At 35.3% G+C, this 18,789-nt stretch overlaps 1 protein-coding gene across 2 annotated transcripts in view; it reads right to left on the bottom strand.

Annotated features, from left to right (window-relative positions):
* plekhh1 (pleckstrin homology domain containing, family H (with MyTH4 domain) member 1) overlaps positions 1 to 18,789 on the bottom strand; it is an 89,746-nt gene that overhangs the window by 7,907 nt on the left and 63,050 nt on the right. For both annotated transcript variants that reach the window (NM_001077519.2, XM_073927392.1), the window contains 9 exon segments: positions 661 to 790; positions 1,677 to 1,816; positions 1,905 to 2,046; positions 2,911 to 3,008; positions 3,106 to 3,261; positions 6,990 to 7,167; positions 9,982 to 10,079; positions 10,173 to 10,349; positions 18,581 to 18,693. In NM_001077519.2, the coding sequence (NP_001070987.1) occupies positions 661 to 790; positions 1,677 to 1,816; positions 1,905 to 2,046; positions 2,911 to 3,008; positions 3,106 to 3,261; positions 6,990 to 7,167; positions 9,982 to 10,079; positions 10,173 to 10,349; positions 18,581 to 18,693 (1,232 nt within the window).

Here is an 18,789-nt window from a genome sequence, read left to right as displayed (position 1 = left end):
AATAAGTTGCTTGCACAAGCAGCAAAAAACTATTTGAGTGTATTTTCCAATGTAAAATCCCATTTAGCTGCTTTAACGAATTGATAATTTTTTTATAATACTCTCAAAAAAATGATGTTTGCTGTTATATCATCAGTATAACAGATCTTTTAGACTCTTAAAAAAAGCAGAATTTATTATTTAATATTTATTATATATATATATATATATATATATATATATATATATATATATATATATATATATATATATATATATATATATATATATATATAATTATTATAAATATTAAATAATAAATTCTGCTTTTTTTAAAGAGTCTAAAAGATCTGTGATACTGATGATTAGAGAGTGTTCAGTTTTCAATGACTCAAGTCCTGGTAAACAGGCCTATTTTTATTTTTACTTTTTATTTATTTATTTTTTTTTTTTTCAAATCTATTTGTTTAAATCTAAATCTTAAATATCAGTTTAAATCTAAAACCTTAATGTACAAGTTCCAGCTATCAAGACTGAATTTTGTACAGATACACATTTTTCCCAAACCTTTGAGTATTCTTGTGTAAAGGTACATCTGTGAATCCTTTTTAGGAGCTCAAGGTGGTGCAGAAAATATCTCTAGTTTGTGAAAGCAGAAACGATCTACTGATCTGATCTTACCTTGGCATTGAAGAGCTTGGCCCCGAACAGAGGCCACTTGCGGGCCACGGTCAGATAAATCCTCACACATTCAGAGGCCGTGCAACCACGCAGAACTGACCACTTAGTGGCCAAACGCTCACCGAGCTCCCTGTGGGACAAAGATACAGTTACATTAAAAAACTGTCTGTATAATCAAAGGAAAACAACAGTGCACATTTCAAAGCAAAGTTTAAAAAAATAATTATAATAATATTACTATAAAGCATATGTGTGTGTGTGTGTATATATATATATATATATATATATATATATATATATATATATATATATATATATATATATATATATATATATATATATGTTTATATATAAATGTATAATTGGCTACTGTATAACTACTGACTGTGCTACATGTACATTGTTTTTTCTTCCTTATATATACATCACATTATGTAATATATAAAGTAAATGAAAATTGTGTAATATGTATAAATATTTTGTACATTTCATGAATGAACAGCATTAATATAATATTGATCAAATGCATACTGTTGTTTTAAAATATTGCTTATATTTACATTCAATTAAAAAACTATCACACAATAAAATACTCTTTAATAATTTAACTAAAGTGCACATTTTAATTGGCTACATTAATTGCAAATCTTTATCATTAATTCAGAAAACGGAATATCTATATAATTAATGAAACAATATATAAAATATTATATGAAATATGCTTTCTATTCGTATTTGTAAATTATAGTTAAAATAATTATAACAGTTTGGAATATATAATAATAATATAATATAATAATACATTGTTTACACATTCAATACATCATTTACAATAGAAATTTGTGTAAATCTAGTAGTTGAAATACATACTATTATAAATATATTTAAAAGTTCATACTATTATTTCAAATAATATTCAATTACATATATAGAAATTAACAGAATTGCATTAACAATCATTAAATGATGAATTACTTTATTAAAGAATGTAATCAAAGAAATAAATGCAGATTCACCTGAGCTGTTCCACACTGCATTCCTGCTTGTAGCGTTTGGGATAAAAGCGCTCCAGTACCTGCAGAAGAGTCTGTTGGGTCTTCGGTTGAGGAGAACCAACGGGAGACATTGCTGCACGATCTAGATCACCATACTCCACCTGAAAGACAAAGATGGCTGAGGTGTTTCTGTGAACCACCACTTAAGACACTCACAGTTGATCTATGAACACACACGCACGCACGCACCTGTGCCATGAGCGCTGCAACCTCCAAAGCCAGCTCCTTACTGACAGGAAAGTGCCCTTGCAGTACCTCGTCATTGACTTGATAGGCCAGCAGGAGGCGCTCTCGCTCAGTCTCACCCTTAGCCTGAGCTCGAAAACACAGCCTACAAAGACACACTAACATTACTAAAGGGACAGTTCATCCAAAATAAACTGTTGCTTATTATTTATTGTCAAATGGTTCCAAAATTGTAAGAATTTTTATTTATTTATTTTTTTTTGTGAACACAAAAAATCCATAGTAGGAAAATAAAATTAAAATAATAATAAAAAATAAATTATATAAAATAAAAATAAATTTACATAGAAAATTAAGTAAAATAATAAATAAATACATAAAGTATGTAAAATAAAAAAATAAAATAAAATAAAAATACAAATAATTAAATAAATAAAAATACAGTATTTAAAAAAATACATAAAAAAGAAAACACACACACACACACACGCACACGCACACGCACACACACACACACATAAAATAAATTATATATATCAAATAAAATAAAATAAATGATATAAAATAAAACTATATAAAAATGTATAAAATATAAAATAAAATTAATTATTTAAATAAAATAAAATTACATAAAAATAAAATAAAATATAGACTAAAATTTATTATATAAAATAATATAAAATTACATAAAAACCTAAAATGAAATAAAATATAAATAAAATAAAATAGTAGCGAGAAAGCTTAAGTAATTTTCCAGTTATCCTATTTTTGTTTTATATATATATATATTTTTATTATAAGAATTTTACATAACGGATCTCATTTTTATCATTCCATAAAAAATATTAACAAAAACAGAAAAAAAATTGAGAATAAAATAGGTATCTGGTAAATTATGCACATATAACATATTACTCTGTAAAAATGTTCAGAATAAATATATTAATAAAACTGCGAAGTCTGGTACAAGAGCTGCTGAAGTGGAGATTTCAGTGTAGGTGTAACACACCTGCTTTTATAGGTGAGCCGGACCGTTCGTGTTCCTTCATATTTTCCAGGATGAAGCTCCTTCAGTGCCTGTTCCCATTTGGAGATCACATCACAAATCTGCACCAGTAGATGAACACAAATCATTGCTTTAATCATCCTGCAGCACAGAACAAACAGACTGAAATGTATTATGTCTGTTATTATTATTCTCTACTTTATTGGCGGGCTGCAGGCAGTGCTCCAGGTCTTTGCCGGAGGGGTCGTCAGTGAAGAGAGCGAAGCCTGAAATCTGTGGTTTCCTCATGCCCGTCCTCTGGTTCACTGTGTTCAGGAACTCCTCCACTGTGGTGGAGCCATCAAAACCTACAACCTGCAGAGATGAAGAACCACGAAACAGTAACATTCAGTGCTCGTACAGTGCTCAGCATATATACGTAAACCCCCCACAGATCCTCGTCTTAAATTCATATTTTAATAGGAAGATTTACAATATTATATTTGTGCATATAGATCAGATTAGTCAGTACTGAAGCCTAATCTGGAGCTTATCTAATGAAATAACTTACGATAATGGTCCAAAAACGACTACACCCAAATTGATATCTTATAGAAAAATATTAAATACAAATTTTAAAAAATATAAAAAATCAACAGAAACAAAAAATGGAAACATTTAGTTGATTTTTTTGTAGTTTGAAATTTATTTTTGCAATATTTTGCTTGAATTTAAATGAATTATCTTTCAATTTTGAAATATGTTTAGTGACTAAAATATTATTTTCATAAATATATCTGTTTAATAAATCTGTTTTGTTTAAATGCACCAAAATACACTGACTATATTTACAAATGAATACCAATATTCATTTTCAAAATGGGCAGTACTCAATTATGCTGAGCACTGTATAATACAATTGTGTACATTTGTGCATTGGTCAAAGATGAAACAGGGCACTAATTACATGTGCAAGAAGACATCAATTATCCCAATTATTGTAATAGCTGGTTTGAGCTGCGGTCAAACTGGGCTTTTCCTCCCATAGGCTTCCATTCATACGCACGCAAATGGGTCAGACCGGAAATGCAGGGTCATGCGAAATCACATCACTAGACTGCGTGAGACCAATCAAGGATCAAAACATGACCTCTCTGGACAGAAATTTAAAACATGGAGCAATCACTCGCTTTCTTAATGTCTAATAATCTTGTTTAATCCACGGCCCTTTTCGCAGTGCCGTACGACAGAATTTCGCACACACAAACTCAAGTGAGACCACAGCTTTAAATGTGTTTTGATCACCAGCAGTGTTTTCTGCTGGAGATTACTTCCTTTAGTTTGTTGTAATCACCAGCTGTGTTTTCTCCATTGGAAATCATTTCCTACTGAACTCCATATCCCAGAAGCATTTGCACCAATCACTCCTGTCACAGCTGACAGTCATTGGACACACGCACAGCTGATACGAAGACCTTTGATTACATGGACTATTTAAACCCCTCTGTTTGTTGTCTTGTTTATCTGCCTAATTAACATTACGATGCCTTGTCCTGCCATGTTTTTAATGCTAACCTTGCCTGTTTGTTTACGTTGCCTTTTGACCATTTGCCTGTGTATTCGACTATCACTAGATTTCCGGTGTACTGTGCATCTGTTTGCCTGTATTGACCATTGCTTGCCTGACCATTTTCTGCATAATAATCCTAAACTGTCAGCACCTTACTTGCCAGCGTCCATTTCACGTTACAATATAAATATGTAATAAAGTTAACTCTTCATTTGAACGTAGGGTCTATATTATCGCAATCAACTTTTTCTTTGCTGTGGCCTCACAGTGGGAAGGTCGCTGGGTTGAGCCTCACGCAGTTTGCATGTTCTCCCTACGTTCGGGTTGGTTTCCTCCGGGTGCTCCAGTTTCCCCCACAGTCCAAAGACATGCGGTACAGGTGAATTGTCCGTAGTGTATGAGTGTGCGAGTGAATGTGTGTGTGGATGGGTTGCGGCTGGAAGGGCATCCGCTGTGTAAAAACTTGCTGGATGAGTTGGCTGTTCATTCCGCTGTGGCGACCCCGGAATAATAAAGGGACTAAGCCGACAAGAAAATGAATGAATGAATTAATGAACTTTTCCTTAGTTAAAAAAATAGTTCCTTTCATTTTATTGAAATACGATTTTGTGACTTTTCATCATCATCTATCTATATTTACATCAAAATTACGTTGACTTGATTCAGTTGTTCTGATGTTACGTAAAAAAATATTTTATTTTTCTAATATTTGGGGTCAATGTGACCCTTTATTGAAAATGAAGGAATCAAGCATAAATCTGAAAGTTTTTAAACAGAAATGAAGGCTTGGTATCAGAGCACATATGTACTATAGAATACACAAATTTACACACATAAACAAACTAGCACTTTTGGTCCGCACCTAGGTTCATTTGTTGTCAGAGTACGGTACATTTAGCTAGTGTGAATACTGTCTTCTGAACTCAAGTGCGCACTCACTAACCGTACCTGAGTTTGCCTGGAAGAGTTGGTTTGGGGTATGGTTTGTGCGAACTCTGGTATGGTTCACTTCTCATATGAATGCAATTATACTAAATAACGGAAGTAAAAAAACAAAATTGTACAGAACAAACAAACAAACAACATTTTCATAACGTTCATTCGTGAGAGTACACCTGTGTATCACCTACGTTGGCGACAATCAGGACTGTCCTAGTGCAAACATTAATAATGTCTGCTTGTCTCTATCAAAAATGACGGCTGCAGACACCGTGTGATGTTCTAAGTGTCTTTAATATTTTTTTGCGGAAAATAGACACAAGTGGCTCTCTGTATTTTGATTTTGGTAACAAAAGCAAAAGATCCAGTAAAAGCAGAATGACCATGATATGCGGACGTCCATATTTTGCAGCTTAACGTAAGCGTAACGGCTTCAAAAGGAAAAAAGACGATGTGAACACAAACCAGCGACTATGACTGCAACAGAGAGCATTTGTATAAAATTTGGTGGCGGTAACACTTTAGAATAATGGTCCATTAGTTAATGTTAGTTAATGTATTTACTAACATTAACTACTTCTTCTTCTTTGGCCTTAGCTGTTTTGCGGGCTTTTTTTACAAATTACGGCCGGCCTGTTGTCTGGGCCTGTCACCCCTATACACTCATACACTACTGACAATTTAGCCTACCCAATTCACCTACAGCATGTCTTTGGACTGTGGGGGAAACCGGAGCACCCAGAGTAAACCCACGCGAATGCAGGGAGAACATGCAAACTCACAGAAATGCCAACTGAGCCAAGGTTCGAACCAGCGACCTTCTTGGTGTGAGGCGACAGCACTACCTACTGCGCCACTGCTTTGCCCCTATTTACTAACATTAACTAAGTATGAATAATCTTGTAAAACATTTGTTAATCACAGTTCAACATTAAAGCATTTTTTAAAATCCGAAGTTGTACTTGATAACATTAGTTAATGCACCATAAGTTAACATGAACTCATGTTATTTAACTTAACATTTACTAACATTAACAAAGATAATTAAATACTGAAATAAATGTATTATTAATAGTTTATTCATGTTAGTAAATACATGAACTAACAATTTTTTTCCTATACAATTAGTAATAACCTGCTCGACATTACTGCCTGCTTCACTTCCTCCAGTGCACTTTTGGATCAGCTGCAGGGTCGTCAGGGGGCAGGGGAGGGTATCGTATGCTGCTCTAACATGAACTAATGTACCATTATTTTAAAATGTTACAAATTTGGCTAATAAGACATAATGCTCACGTACACACACACCCTTTTTATTGAAGTGACTTTAAATTATAACAAAAATAAAGTAATATTTCACAAACAGGGGAAAGGTGTAGTTGAGTTTTTTTGTTGTAAACTAGGTACAAAGTTAGTAGTTTATATCACCCAAAACACATCATTGTATATAAAATTTTTACATAATTTGTATTAATATACATTTTTTTTTACAATTACTCCATAAATTGTTGCTGTCATATAGACCCCAAATAGAGAATTAGTACAGAATAAATGCATACAGTTTGAAGGTTAAATGTAATATGTTTGTGTTCACCTCATAAGTGTTGTTCATGAAATGTACAGGGATGCTGAAGGGCAGAGAGTGATGGTACGGGTTTCTCAGCAGTATAGACAATATTTCCATGCGTGAAGGCTTTGCTTCTCTCTCTCCATTCTGTAAAGTTCTCTCTACTGAGCGCTGGCAATACACTGCATACTTCCCCACTTCAGTCCTGTGAGTAAACACACACAATCAAACACTTTCAGACACATTCACATCACTGAAAAACCTTCATTCTTACTTGCATCTTAAAGGGTTAGTTCACCCCAAAATAAACATGAACTGATCATGTACTCTCCCTCATATGGTTTTAAACATTTACGCTTCGTTTTTCTGTTGAACACAAATTAAGATATTGTAAAGAATGATGGGTGCCAGCAACCAGCATTCTTCCAGCAACCAGCATTCTGAAACTCAGGTACATTTTGAAGAAGTGAAGGGTGAGTAAATGATGACAGTTTTCATTTTGGGGGAAACTTTTCCTTTATGTGGCTTTTGCAAAGGTTAGTGATAGGAACTCAGTTATTGGAACTAACCATAAATCCCTGCACAGCATCAGTCACGGCATAATAAAGAAATGAAAACGAACTGAAAGGATTGAGGATGCAGTGACGCAGAAAATAAGCTTTCATTGTGTGTTTTGAAATAATTAATTTTGTAAGCAGCATAGATTCTTAAAGGGACAGTTGACCAAAAAAAAAAGTATTTAAGTTCTGTCATCATTTACTCCCCCTTTACTTTGCCAAACCTGTTTGAGTTTCTTTTCTTATGTTAAACACAAAAGAGGATATTCTAGCTGATTTAAATGTTATCACTCGATTGAATGTGCGTTATTAGTCGTTATCAGCTCAGAAGGCTGTAAAAACAGATCTGGATCTGGAGTCTTTTCTATTAGTATAGCTGATTAACCATGTGGATGAATGATAACAGCCTTCTGAGCCTACTAATAGGTGGAGAAGGCTCCTACTGGCCCTTATCTATCAGCTGATAACCACTAATAACGTCCATTCAATCGAGTGATAACATTCAAAGCAGATGGATATTCTGCAGAAGGCTGTAACCATTGACTTCCATAGTGTTTTAGTATAGTATTTTGGTCACACTTTACAATAAGGTTCATTAGTTAATGTAAATTAATGCATTTAGTAAGATCAACAAACAATGAACAATACATTTACAACTGTATTTGTTCATGTTAGTTAAAGTTAATGAAAATACAGTAGTTCATTATTAGTTCATGTTAACTCATGGTGCATTAACTGATGTTAACAAGCATGGACTTGAATGTTAATAATGCATTAGTAAGTGTTCAATTATGGTTAATAAAGGCTGTACATGTGTTGTTCATGATTAGCTCATGTTAGTAAATGCATTAACTAATAAACCTTATTGTAAAGTGTTACCAGTATTTTTCAGTATTATAGTATACTCGGGTACAGGTTTTCAGCTATATTTAAAAGACCTTCTTTTGTGCTTAACGTATAAACTATAAAGGGTTGGAACCACTTGAGAATGAGTAAATAGTGAGTGCATTTTTATTTTTAGGTGAACTTTCCCTTTAAGTTATGCAACTAAAAGAGCAAATAATAGGTTTACGTATCACTGAGGTTGAGAAATGAACACAACACCACAGACAAAGGTGACAGGTAAATAGTATTAACATTACCTTTCTGTATGTTTATGACTTGTAAGAGTAAAAATATTGTGCCAGTGTTTTGAATGGCATGCATTTGCCTAATCAACATACTGTACACGTACAGTACATTGTTTATTGTATAGTCCCAGATTAGATCTTACTCTGAAATATGAGCTAGTTTAGTCTCTAACTAAAATTGTTTGCTGTTCCGAACAGATTAATACGTTTATTCAGCAATGAAACAGGAAATAATATAATTGATTTGATATAAAAACCACTGGCGAAGCAGTGGCGCTGTTGGTAGAGCTGTCGCCTCACAGCAAGAAGGTCGCTGGGTCGCTGGTTTGAGCCTCGGCTTAGTTGCCGTTTCTGTGTAGAGTTTGCATGTTCTCTCTGCGTTCGCATGGGTTTCCTCCGGGTGCTCTGGTTTCCCCCACAGTCCAAAGACATGCAGTACAGGTGAATTGGGTAGGCTAAATTGTCCGGGGTGTATGAGTGTGTGTGTGAATGTGGATAACCCAAAACAGCAAAACGGCTGAAATACAAACTGTGTCCTGAGTCGCAGCTGGACATCGCCGACTTGCGGCTCCTATATGTGTACCCTGATAGAAACTTATGTTTAGAATTCTAAAATATTTTTATATTTTTATTTATTTTACAGACCTATAATACGCTGTTGTTCTATTGGAATTTTCATTCCAAAATGGCCACGACGGCATCTAGTGGCTGTTTTTCCAAATTGCACTAGAGTGTCACCTCTTGGTGATTCTATGTTCTTTGTCTTAAACTCCGCCTCTCCTTTCCTTTGATTGGAGAATGAAAAAGACGCGAGTGTTTCCGCTCACAGTTGACGAGAGCACATGGTGCACAAGGGCAAAAATGCGAGGCGCAGCAAGTGGTTAAACACGAGACGCACAGGGTGCTTAAGCAGCGTGCAAAACGCTTTCGGCCGTTAGTAAACCATTCAAAAAAGTCGCCTGCCAATGAAAAAATGTTCGGTGTAATCGCTCCCTTTGACTGCATCACAGCATCTTAAAAAATCCCTAACATGTTATTAAATTCAACTACAAATAATATCTTATGCAGCATTTCAACATATCAGAAAATGATTTCTGAAGTCTCTTGTGGCACTAAAAAGAAAATTAGGCTCACAGAAATAAAACATTTTAAAATATCCCAAAATAGACTTTCGTAATGAACATTTCACAATATTTCTCTTGACATTGTTTAATTTATTGAACACATACAGCACCATAGAGGATTGAATGCTCCGAAATCTGAAAAATCTGTAATACATTTAATCAAACATAACACAATACATTTGCTATGTAGTAAGCGCGTGACACTGACCTGGGATCTGCGTTGCGCTGCAGATACTGTCTCAGGTACCACAGAAAATGATGCTGCGGCAGGAAAAGAGCTACGCACAAGGACAACAGCTGCCAGCACTGAGAACCACACAGACACACACACACAGAGAAATATAAAATCTGATGTTATGATGATGATCGAGTGCTTGTGTGTGTTGAGATGACCCTGACCTGTGTGAGGGCGTAGTTGTGAGGAGTTCTGCAGTTGGTCTGCTTGATCAGCTGACAGTACATCTCATTCTGCAGCTCTGGATGGGTCAAGCACACCTGCAGTGCATTCTGGGCCAGCGAGGTGTGGTAGTCAATTGAAGGAGACTCCACCAGCACATTGATGAACAGCTGACATGACTACCGAAAAAAGAAGAGAGAAAAAAAAGCGTTCCCTGACACATCACCATCATACTCGCATAATATTTACTAAAACAAATTACGAACTAAAATACATTTAATACATATATATTTATACCACAGTTCTGTCTGGTTCTTGAATCTGATTGGCTGATAGCCGTGCAATATTCTGCCAGTAACAGCACTTGTCCAGCCTCTTAACCTTTCACCCTGTATTACTCCGTCCACATACAGCAACAAGCAGAGGACACTACAGTTTGACAAATATTGCTGCTGTTGGACATCATAATGTACTTTTGAGGCTTTTTTAGTGCAGAATGTAGTTGTTTGGATTGCAACTATGCAGTTTATTTATAAAGATAGAGCCTGTTTTTAAATATTTATAATTTCTGAGAAACAGCACATCGGTAGCAATAGACCTATTTCACAACGACGCCACTTCACTTCCCCTATCATGTGAAAAGGGTTGACGTGTTCATCCACAAGATGACGACAGAGACCGCATAAGCCCTAAGAGAAAAACAGTGCAATTTCAAACTAAAGCTGATCAAATCATTATATAACAGGTAAATGACGGTCTAAGTCAAACTCTTTCTTTTGTAAGTTGTAATGATGTATTTAAACCATAGTAATATTGTGATCTCTTGATTGCAAAAGAAAAATATTGGGAAATCTCTGTAGACTAATGACATTTCATGCCTTTCAGCTTTATAATCCTAAAATTTTTGCAAAATCACCTGTTTTGTCATCACTTTAGACCAGGGGTGCTCAACCCTGTTCCTGGAGATCTACCTTCCTGCAGATTCCAGTTGCAGCCCTTATTAAACACACCTGTTTGTATTTATCAAGTCCTGTTCAGGTCCTAATTAATTGGTTCAGGTGTGTTTGCTCAGGGTTGGAGCTGAACTCTGTAGGAAGGTAGATCTTCAGGAACAGGGTTGAGCACCCCTGCTTTAGACATTATGCAAGAGTATCATTCAAATACTAGCTGTAAATTGACGTTTGTGAAGTAGCAACGGTTCCTGCTGTTCTGATGTGAATGAATAGCAGAAGAAAGTTCCTCATACAAAAGAATTATGAGACTCTCCGTGTTTTTTTTCTATTTTTATACACATGATTATGCTGTCGAACTGTTGTATAAACGTGATATCACACGAATAGCAGTGCGATGTGGCTGTATATCAGTGCCGATATACAGCCACATTGCACTGCTACTCATGTGATATTACTATTGCTATTGTGCTATTGTATAATTAGATCTTTTAACGATACATTCTGAATGCATTCAAATAAAAAATTATTTCGTTTTTAAGATTTTTTTGTTAAATAATCATTAAAAAAATGAAATTTAATGACATTTCAATTTGAAAATATATTATAAAAAGAAAGCTTTTTGTATCTTTTTTATTCATTTATATAAAAAAACAATAATAAACAATTATTATATTATAATTAGAATAAATTCTCTGGTGTATTTGGTATAATAAAATAAAAATAATAACACTAAAAAAATTATTTACTCATAATGCATAAAATTACTTATTAAAATAATAGTCTCCAACACTGGCAGCTTACTGGGGCTACTAATTCATTTTAATTCATTAGTGTATCATTTTATTTAATAAATAACAAAATGTAAAAAAAAAAAAAAGAAAAGAAAAAAATTAATAAATAAAAATGCTGTAAACAATTAAATTGTAATTACATTTACTATAACTATAATTCATTATAATTGTATTAATTTTATAATTTACTCTTCATTTTACTGACATCTGGACCTTTATATGAAAAAGACATGTAATTTCAGTGACTGAAGTTGATTTTCCCAAATATTTTGATATAAATAAATTAATAATTCATGATTATTGTAAAAAAACTGCATTTTTTAAAAAGAAATGCATTTTTATAAAATATGATGAGTCCTCCTACATATACATGTGTTACTGTAGGAAAAAAGCTATTAAGCAGATTTTGTTTCTTAAACTCTGTATATTTTTTTTTTCAAACCTATATGAGAACCAAGCCTTTTGCATGACAGTTTTAATAGATTTAAGTTTTTTACAATCTCACTTCTATGTCATTCTGTGTTTTTATAGCTTTGTTGTGCAGGACGAGAGAAGCCGAATGAAATGGTCATTATACAAAAACAACCAGCAGATGGCAAAGCTCTAACACAAGACACACAGCTGCTTCTGTGGCCGACACACACATACACACACACACACACACGACAACATGCTTTGCTTTCTTATTAACATTCCATTTTTTGTTCTTACAGAAAATCCTACAATGCAAATGAAATCAAGTCAGGATGTAGCCATCAACCCCACATTCATTACTCCAGAGTGGGAGGCAATTTTCTTTCAGTATCAAATGACTACCTAAAAAAGATCTTCAAAGAGCTCATGATGCTCCGCCACTGAACTGTCAATAGAGCAGAATGTCTGCAATCCTCAGGAGAACTGGGCTCTCAATGGAAAACGGGTGCCTGAGGATAAACTGAAATGAAAGCGTCTCTCCAAACACTGTCACGGCTCTCTTTGAACTGCAGATGAAATGTTTAGGCCTGTCCTCAAAATGAGATGTTACGGGGCTGGTGGCGGTTCTCACACAGAGCCACTGCTAGGAGGAACTGACTAGAAGAAGTCATGCTTCTAAAATGATATTTAAGCATGATGCAATACAGTAGCATGTCACTATTCTGCTTGCTGTATTTATATTTAGCTGGTAAAAAGTTACAAATGAGAGACAATTGTGAGGTGTAATTTCATAAATGTATACATTTACTGTAGGTGAAATATGGATAAGTTCAAATGTTTGGGACTAAAATGAATAAAAATTAAAATTAGCTTCAATAACCCAGTATTTTCTAGAGTTAGATTGATCCATGTGACTAAAACCTTTGGGATCCACTTACTACAATGACAAAAATAGTCCACTTTATGATTCAGTGCTGTTTTTACAGGTTGTGTTAGCAAGCCTAAAAGTGGATGAAGTCATTATGCTTTTGTGTGCTGTGGGCCATTGACTAATCATTCAAATAAGTGAAAACAATGTAAAAAATTGTCATTCTTGATAAAATCACATTTAAAAATGGAATTCAAGCAATTGACAGGTTTCGCCCACAAAACAGATCTCTCTCTCTCTCTCTCTCCCTCTCTCTCTCTCTCTCTCTCTGTCTCTGTCTTTTTACTGAACAGTTTAGACTTACTTTTTGATGCTATGAAGTAGGGCTGTTTGATTTGGAGAATCATTGTGATTTCTCTGACAGATATTGGGATTTGATTTGCAATTTAATTTTGTACTCCTTTTGTAGCTTTTGTTAATTTTGTAGCTTCCAATCAATTATCTGTAAGCCGTATATATACAGTTGAGGTCAGAATTATTAGCCCCCTTTTGATTTTATTTCATTTTTTTTAATATTTCCCAAATTATTTTTAAAAGAGCAAGGACATTTTCACAGTATGTCTGAAAATATTTTTTTCTTTTGGAGAAAGTCTTATTTGTCTTATCTAACTTGCCTAATTACCCTAACCTGCCTAGTTCACCTTATGAACCTAGTTAAGCCTTTAAATGTCACTTTAAGCTGTATAGACATGTTTTGAAAAATATCTAGTAAAATAATTTTTACTGTCATCATGTCAAAGATAAAATAAATCCATTATTAGAAATAAGTTTTTAAAACTATTATGCTTAAAAATGTGCTGAAACAATCTTCCCTCGATTAAACAGAAATTGGGGGAAAAAATAAACAGGGGCGCTAATAATTCAGGGGGCTAATAATTCTGACCTCAACTGTATGTATGTATGTATGTATGTATGTATGTATGTATGTATGTATGTATGTATGTAGGTAGGTAGGTAGGTAGATAGGTAGATAGGTACATAAATAGACAGACAGACAGACAGACAGACAGACAGACAGACAGACAGACAGACAGACAGACAGACAGACAGACAGACAGACAGACAGACAGACAGACAGACAGACAGACAGACAGACAGACAGACAGATAGATAGATAGATAGATAGATAGATAGATAGATAGATAGATAGATAGATAGATAGATAGATAGATAGATAGATAGATAGATAGATAGATAGATAGATAGATAGATAGCTTTTTCACATAGATGATCAAGAAAAAAGTGGCTTCTCTGTCATTGCGGCTATTTATCTGCTGCAAAAGCAGAGATGTGTAGGTCTACAGCAGGGAGAATGCAACCAGCCTCTCGAGGAGCTGAGAGAGGATCACGTGAGCTCTACTGGCTCTCCTATTGGCTGTCGCTCAAGAAAGTCGCTCTTTATTTGCATAAAGTTGAAAGATTCTCGACCTTGTGGCATTGACCAACACGCCCACTTAGTCAGGAGGCGTTTCTGTCTCTTGCGTAACCTGCCGGAAGTCGCTCACTCTGTATTGAAATGAACAGTCGCTTTGCCGCTGTGAGTCACTCGTAGTGTGAATGAGGCTTAAGAATCTTTATTAAAAACATTTTAAAAATGTTTATAAAATTAATTACTTAGTTGCAACTGATCATAGAGAGTTGTAATGTATGTTTTAATCCCAGTGTCTTTGCAAAAAAAAGTGGATATGAATACAGTACATGTTATTATGGTGACATGGCACCTGTCACAATTGTGTCCAAACAGCTTCCAAAAGGTGATTTTCATCATAGGTTCCCTTTAAACTAGAAAAAAATAAAACCTAACAATTTAAAACATAATAAAATCTTAAAAATATCTTACTGAAATTCTAACTGAACAAATATCTACTGTTTGATAAAAATGTGTTTATATGTACATACAACTGGACTGACACAGTTTCAATTTACTAGATATTCTATGTTGAGCTGCTTTGACTCAATCTACATTGTAAAAGCACTATAAAAATAAAGCTGAATTGAATAGAATTTACGCACACATCATCTGCTGAGAAAATCCTTTTCCTGAATCAGATTTTACTTTATCTGTTCTTATTTGATACAACGATCTTTGATATTTTCCGCCAGAGCGCCCGTCCTGATTTTATTCAATCGAGTGCTCCCAAGCACTTCTGTTTTAAAAGAAAATCTGCCAGCATGTTGAACTACTTTAAGTAATGAGTAGTTCGTATCTCAGCAAGCTACCATTCAAAGCAGCTTCCTCAACACAACTACTCTGCAGAAGAGAGGGGTTACGTCAATCAGAGCCCAATCCAGCTCATTATCTCCTGTGCTATAATGAGCTCACAGCCTTTGATCCTGCTGTGGGAGACAGAGCTGCTCTCTCAAAGAAACAAGACAGCACGGCACCATCAACCCTCAGGAGAGCAGCATGAGGACAGAGATGGAGAGACTCTTCAAGAGAGATAAAGACTACATTTAGTGCATTTTTGAGAAACAAGGCTCTATTGGTTAATGCTAGTGAACGTACTTATTAACATAAACTAAAAATTTAAACAATCATCATGTAAAGGGTTTAATCATCATATATCAAAATTACAACCCAAACTCATTCTGAAAACGTAGCCCCGCGGATGTTTCTGGAGACTGCGATTTACGTGGCTGGAGGTACGTATGACCGCATTTTGTTTTTTTTAAGCAAACGCTACGGGGTGGTGTGAGGTTGCTCCTCTTCGCGCTCGCCGGCTGGCGGCTTGCCTCCGTGTGGAGGGCTTTCCCGCCACAACGAATTTGTCTGGTTAGCTCGTCGTGTAACATTGGCTCGTCGTGTAACATTGGCCCGGAGGAGGAGGAGCCAGCCAAGGCGCCTACCGGGTTAGAGTCTGGGGAAGAGTGGTTCCAAAAATCAGGTAGGACAAAAAACCGAATCCAAAAAATAAAGCGAACAAGTTCGTAACAGGGCGAAAATACGGTGAAATCCGAAAACGTGGTCAAAATCGGAAGAATAAAATTTTCTTTTTCTGGACGGCTTTTGTAAATCGTCGATTGGGTTTAGGGAAGAAAGAGGAGGAGGAGGGTGGTTGGGTCGGCCAATAATTGGTCGGCCGCCCAGTCAATCGTTCAGTCATTCAGCCAGTCAGTCAGTCGGACAGACGGACGCTCGACAGCGGCCTCCTGCGGCTTTTTACCTGAGAACAGCGCGGGTGCAAGGCATTCGAGACGCAAAAAAGCATGCACAGCGGCCTCTCGCGGATTCGCGAAAACAAAAACTGCACAAATATGTACCTCCCGGAATGTATTTCACAGTCTCCTAGAAACATCCATGGGGCTACGTCTCCAGAATGAGCCTGGGTTGCAAAATTACCTAATGCATTGTTGAAATCCAAAGTTCCACTTGTTATGTTAGGGATAAAGTACAACCAGCAGGTTGTTATCACAGAATAAAGTCCAACGACACTTGGATAAGACTTAAGTGCTGTATTCTGTAAAAACAACCATTCTGGATGTACTTTATACAGCTTTCTGCCACAAAACTTTAAAATTTGACAGAAACATTGCCATAATATTATAATATTAAACACAAAGCTGATAGAAACGAAAACGCCTGATGGAGCATCCGCTAACCTGTGCATTATTCAGTCACAAGATACCATCAAAAACTGAGGCCTGACAGACTAGCAGATACATAGGAAAGTGGATGTAAGTAAATGGATTTGAACATGTTCATAGGGATGACATATCTTGGAATGTTACGACTGACCATTTAGAATAGAGTATTCCAGACAGTCATGTAATAACATTAGTTTCCACATTACTCCAGAAGTTCCAACCTTCGATAACTGAGTATTTCGTAAATGTTGCAGAGTCCCTTTTTTTAAACTCTGGGGTTGGGATTCATTTTAGATGAACCAAAAACAAACTACTGAAAACAAAAGCATTCGTTCCACATTAATTCCCTGATTGGCTCTTCGGGACCATTCTGTATTAAGACATGAATCACAAAAATGAAACAATACTCATAATGGTGATATGAAAAGAACTTAGCATTCGCTTCAGCAGTTTAGAACCTCTTTAAATGGGTGGCATTAATCGCTATATTTATGCCGCCTCTATTGCCTTGACCTCCTGAAAATTTTTCATTCTGTCTTCCCATCCAACTCTTGCTGGATTCCCTTCTTCGTTTTCAAAGGGAGGAATGTCTGGACATTTTCTACTAAACATGATTATGCCATTTCTGGTGTCTTTTTCTTGCATGTGATCAAACAATACAGCAGTGACTGCAGTTGATTAATTAAATATAGCGGGTCCTTGGAATGCAAATCCAGTTTTTGTTTAATCCATTGTTAAACATTTTGATCAAGTGGTGGTGGCTGGTGTGTATACGTCACATATTAGAAATGGTACATTTCGCTTAGAACCTCACCCAAGGTGGTATTAAAAAAGGTAAAAAAAAAAAAAAAAGTACCAGGTACTAGGTAAAGATTCCAATGGAAAGGCCCCCAAAATGAGCCAAACCAAACTGAACAAAGCTGGGTAATGTAGTAGAAAAGTGCCTTAATATTGCAAAAAGTGCATATCCTAATTGTTTTCTTAATTTTAAAAAGCCACAAGGTTTTGTTTTTATTGTGAGTTTTCAAAATACCATCAAATTTACATTTGATGTCATAAGGCAACAGCAAAAAAGTCTCTCGCAGAAGTAACACCAAAGTGTTTGTGAAGTTTTAAATAAGGATTTCTTTCTACAAAACTGCATTTAGTCGCAACAGGAGACCTTTGTTCATCCTCCAGGGATGGATGCAATTTACTGGACTTCTTTTAAACAACTGATGAAAAACACCATCTCGCTGTCCTTATAGAGCTGGAAAAGCCCAAGACACTTTTTCAAAATAACATTGAATAATATTGAATTCTGCTAAAAGAAGAAAGTCATATACACATAGGATGCCTTGAAGGTGAGTAAATAATGGGCTAATTAAAATTTCTGGGTGAACTAACCCTTTGATGCATTTTTTTTAATTGAATGTCATTATAATAAGTGTTTTTTATTAATAACTTTATCTAATATTTGTTGTGATGTGTATTTTTGCTTCTATGTTGTGGATGAAGATCTTTTCTGATATGTAGTGAAAGCACCAGTACAGACAAGGATCATTTATTTATTAAAATGCTGTTAAACAAAAGTGCACCAGTCTACTGTAAATGTAGACTTAGAACGATAGAGAGACTTTTCAAGTGAGATAAAGACAACAAGAAGCCCTTAAGACTAGAGAGCGTTTGTGCTGCAGAAAGACAGATAACAAACTAAAGGAGTAAAGGAAGACACAGACAACCCAGACAACAGTGTTTACCTTAAAGAGCTTGATAGCTTCGGTTTGAAGTGCCTCGGAGGGCAGTGTGGTGAGTGGGTACCGCAGACCCTCCTTACTAAAGCACAGCACTTCACGCTTCCACAGAGCCGAGTCTGCACACATCGAAAAACAACACAACAGCTGCCATCAGAACTGGTCATAAACACCGTCTGGGGTCATTCAATCTGTCTGTCTCAGTTTAATTGAGA

Source organism: Danio rerio, chromosome 17, assembly GCF_049306965.1.
Source record: "Danio rerio strain Tuebingen ecotype United States chromosome 17, GRCz12tu, whole genome shotgun sequence".
Taxonomy (NCBI): Eukaryota; Metazoa; Chordata; class Actinopteri; order Cypriniformes; family Danionidae; genus Danio; species Danio rerio.
Note: the sequence above shows the minus strand (reverse complement) of the source record. Positions and strands in the feature narration are given on the sequence as shown.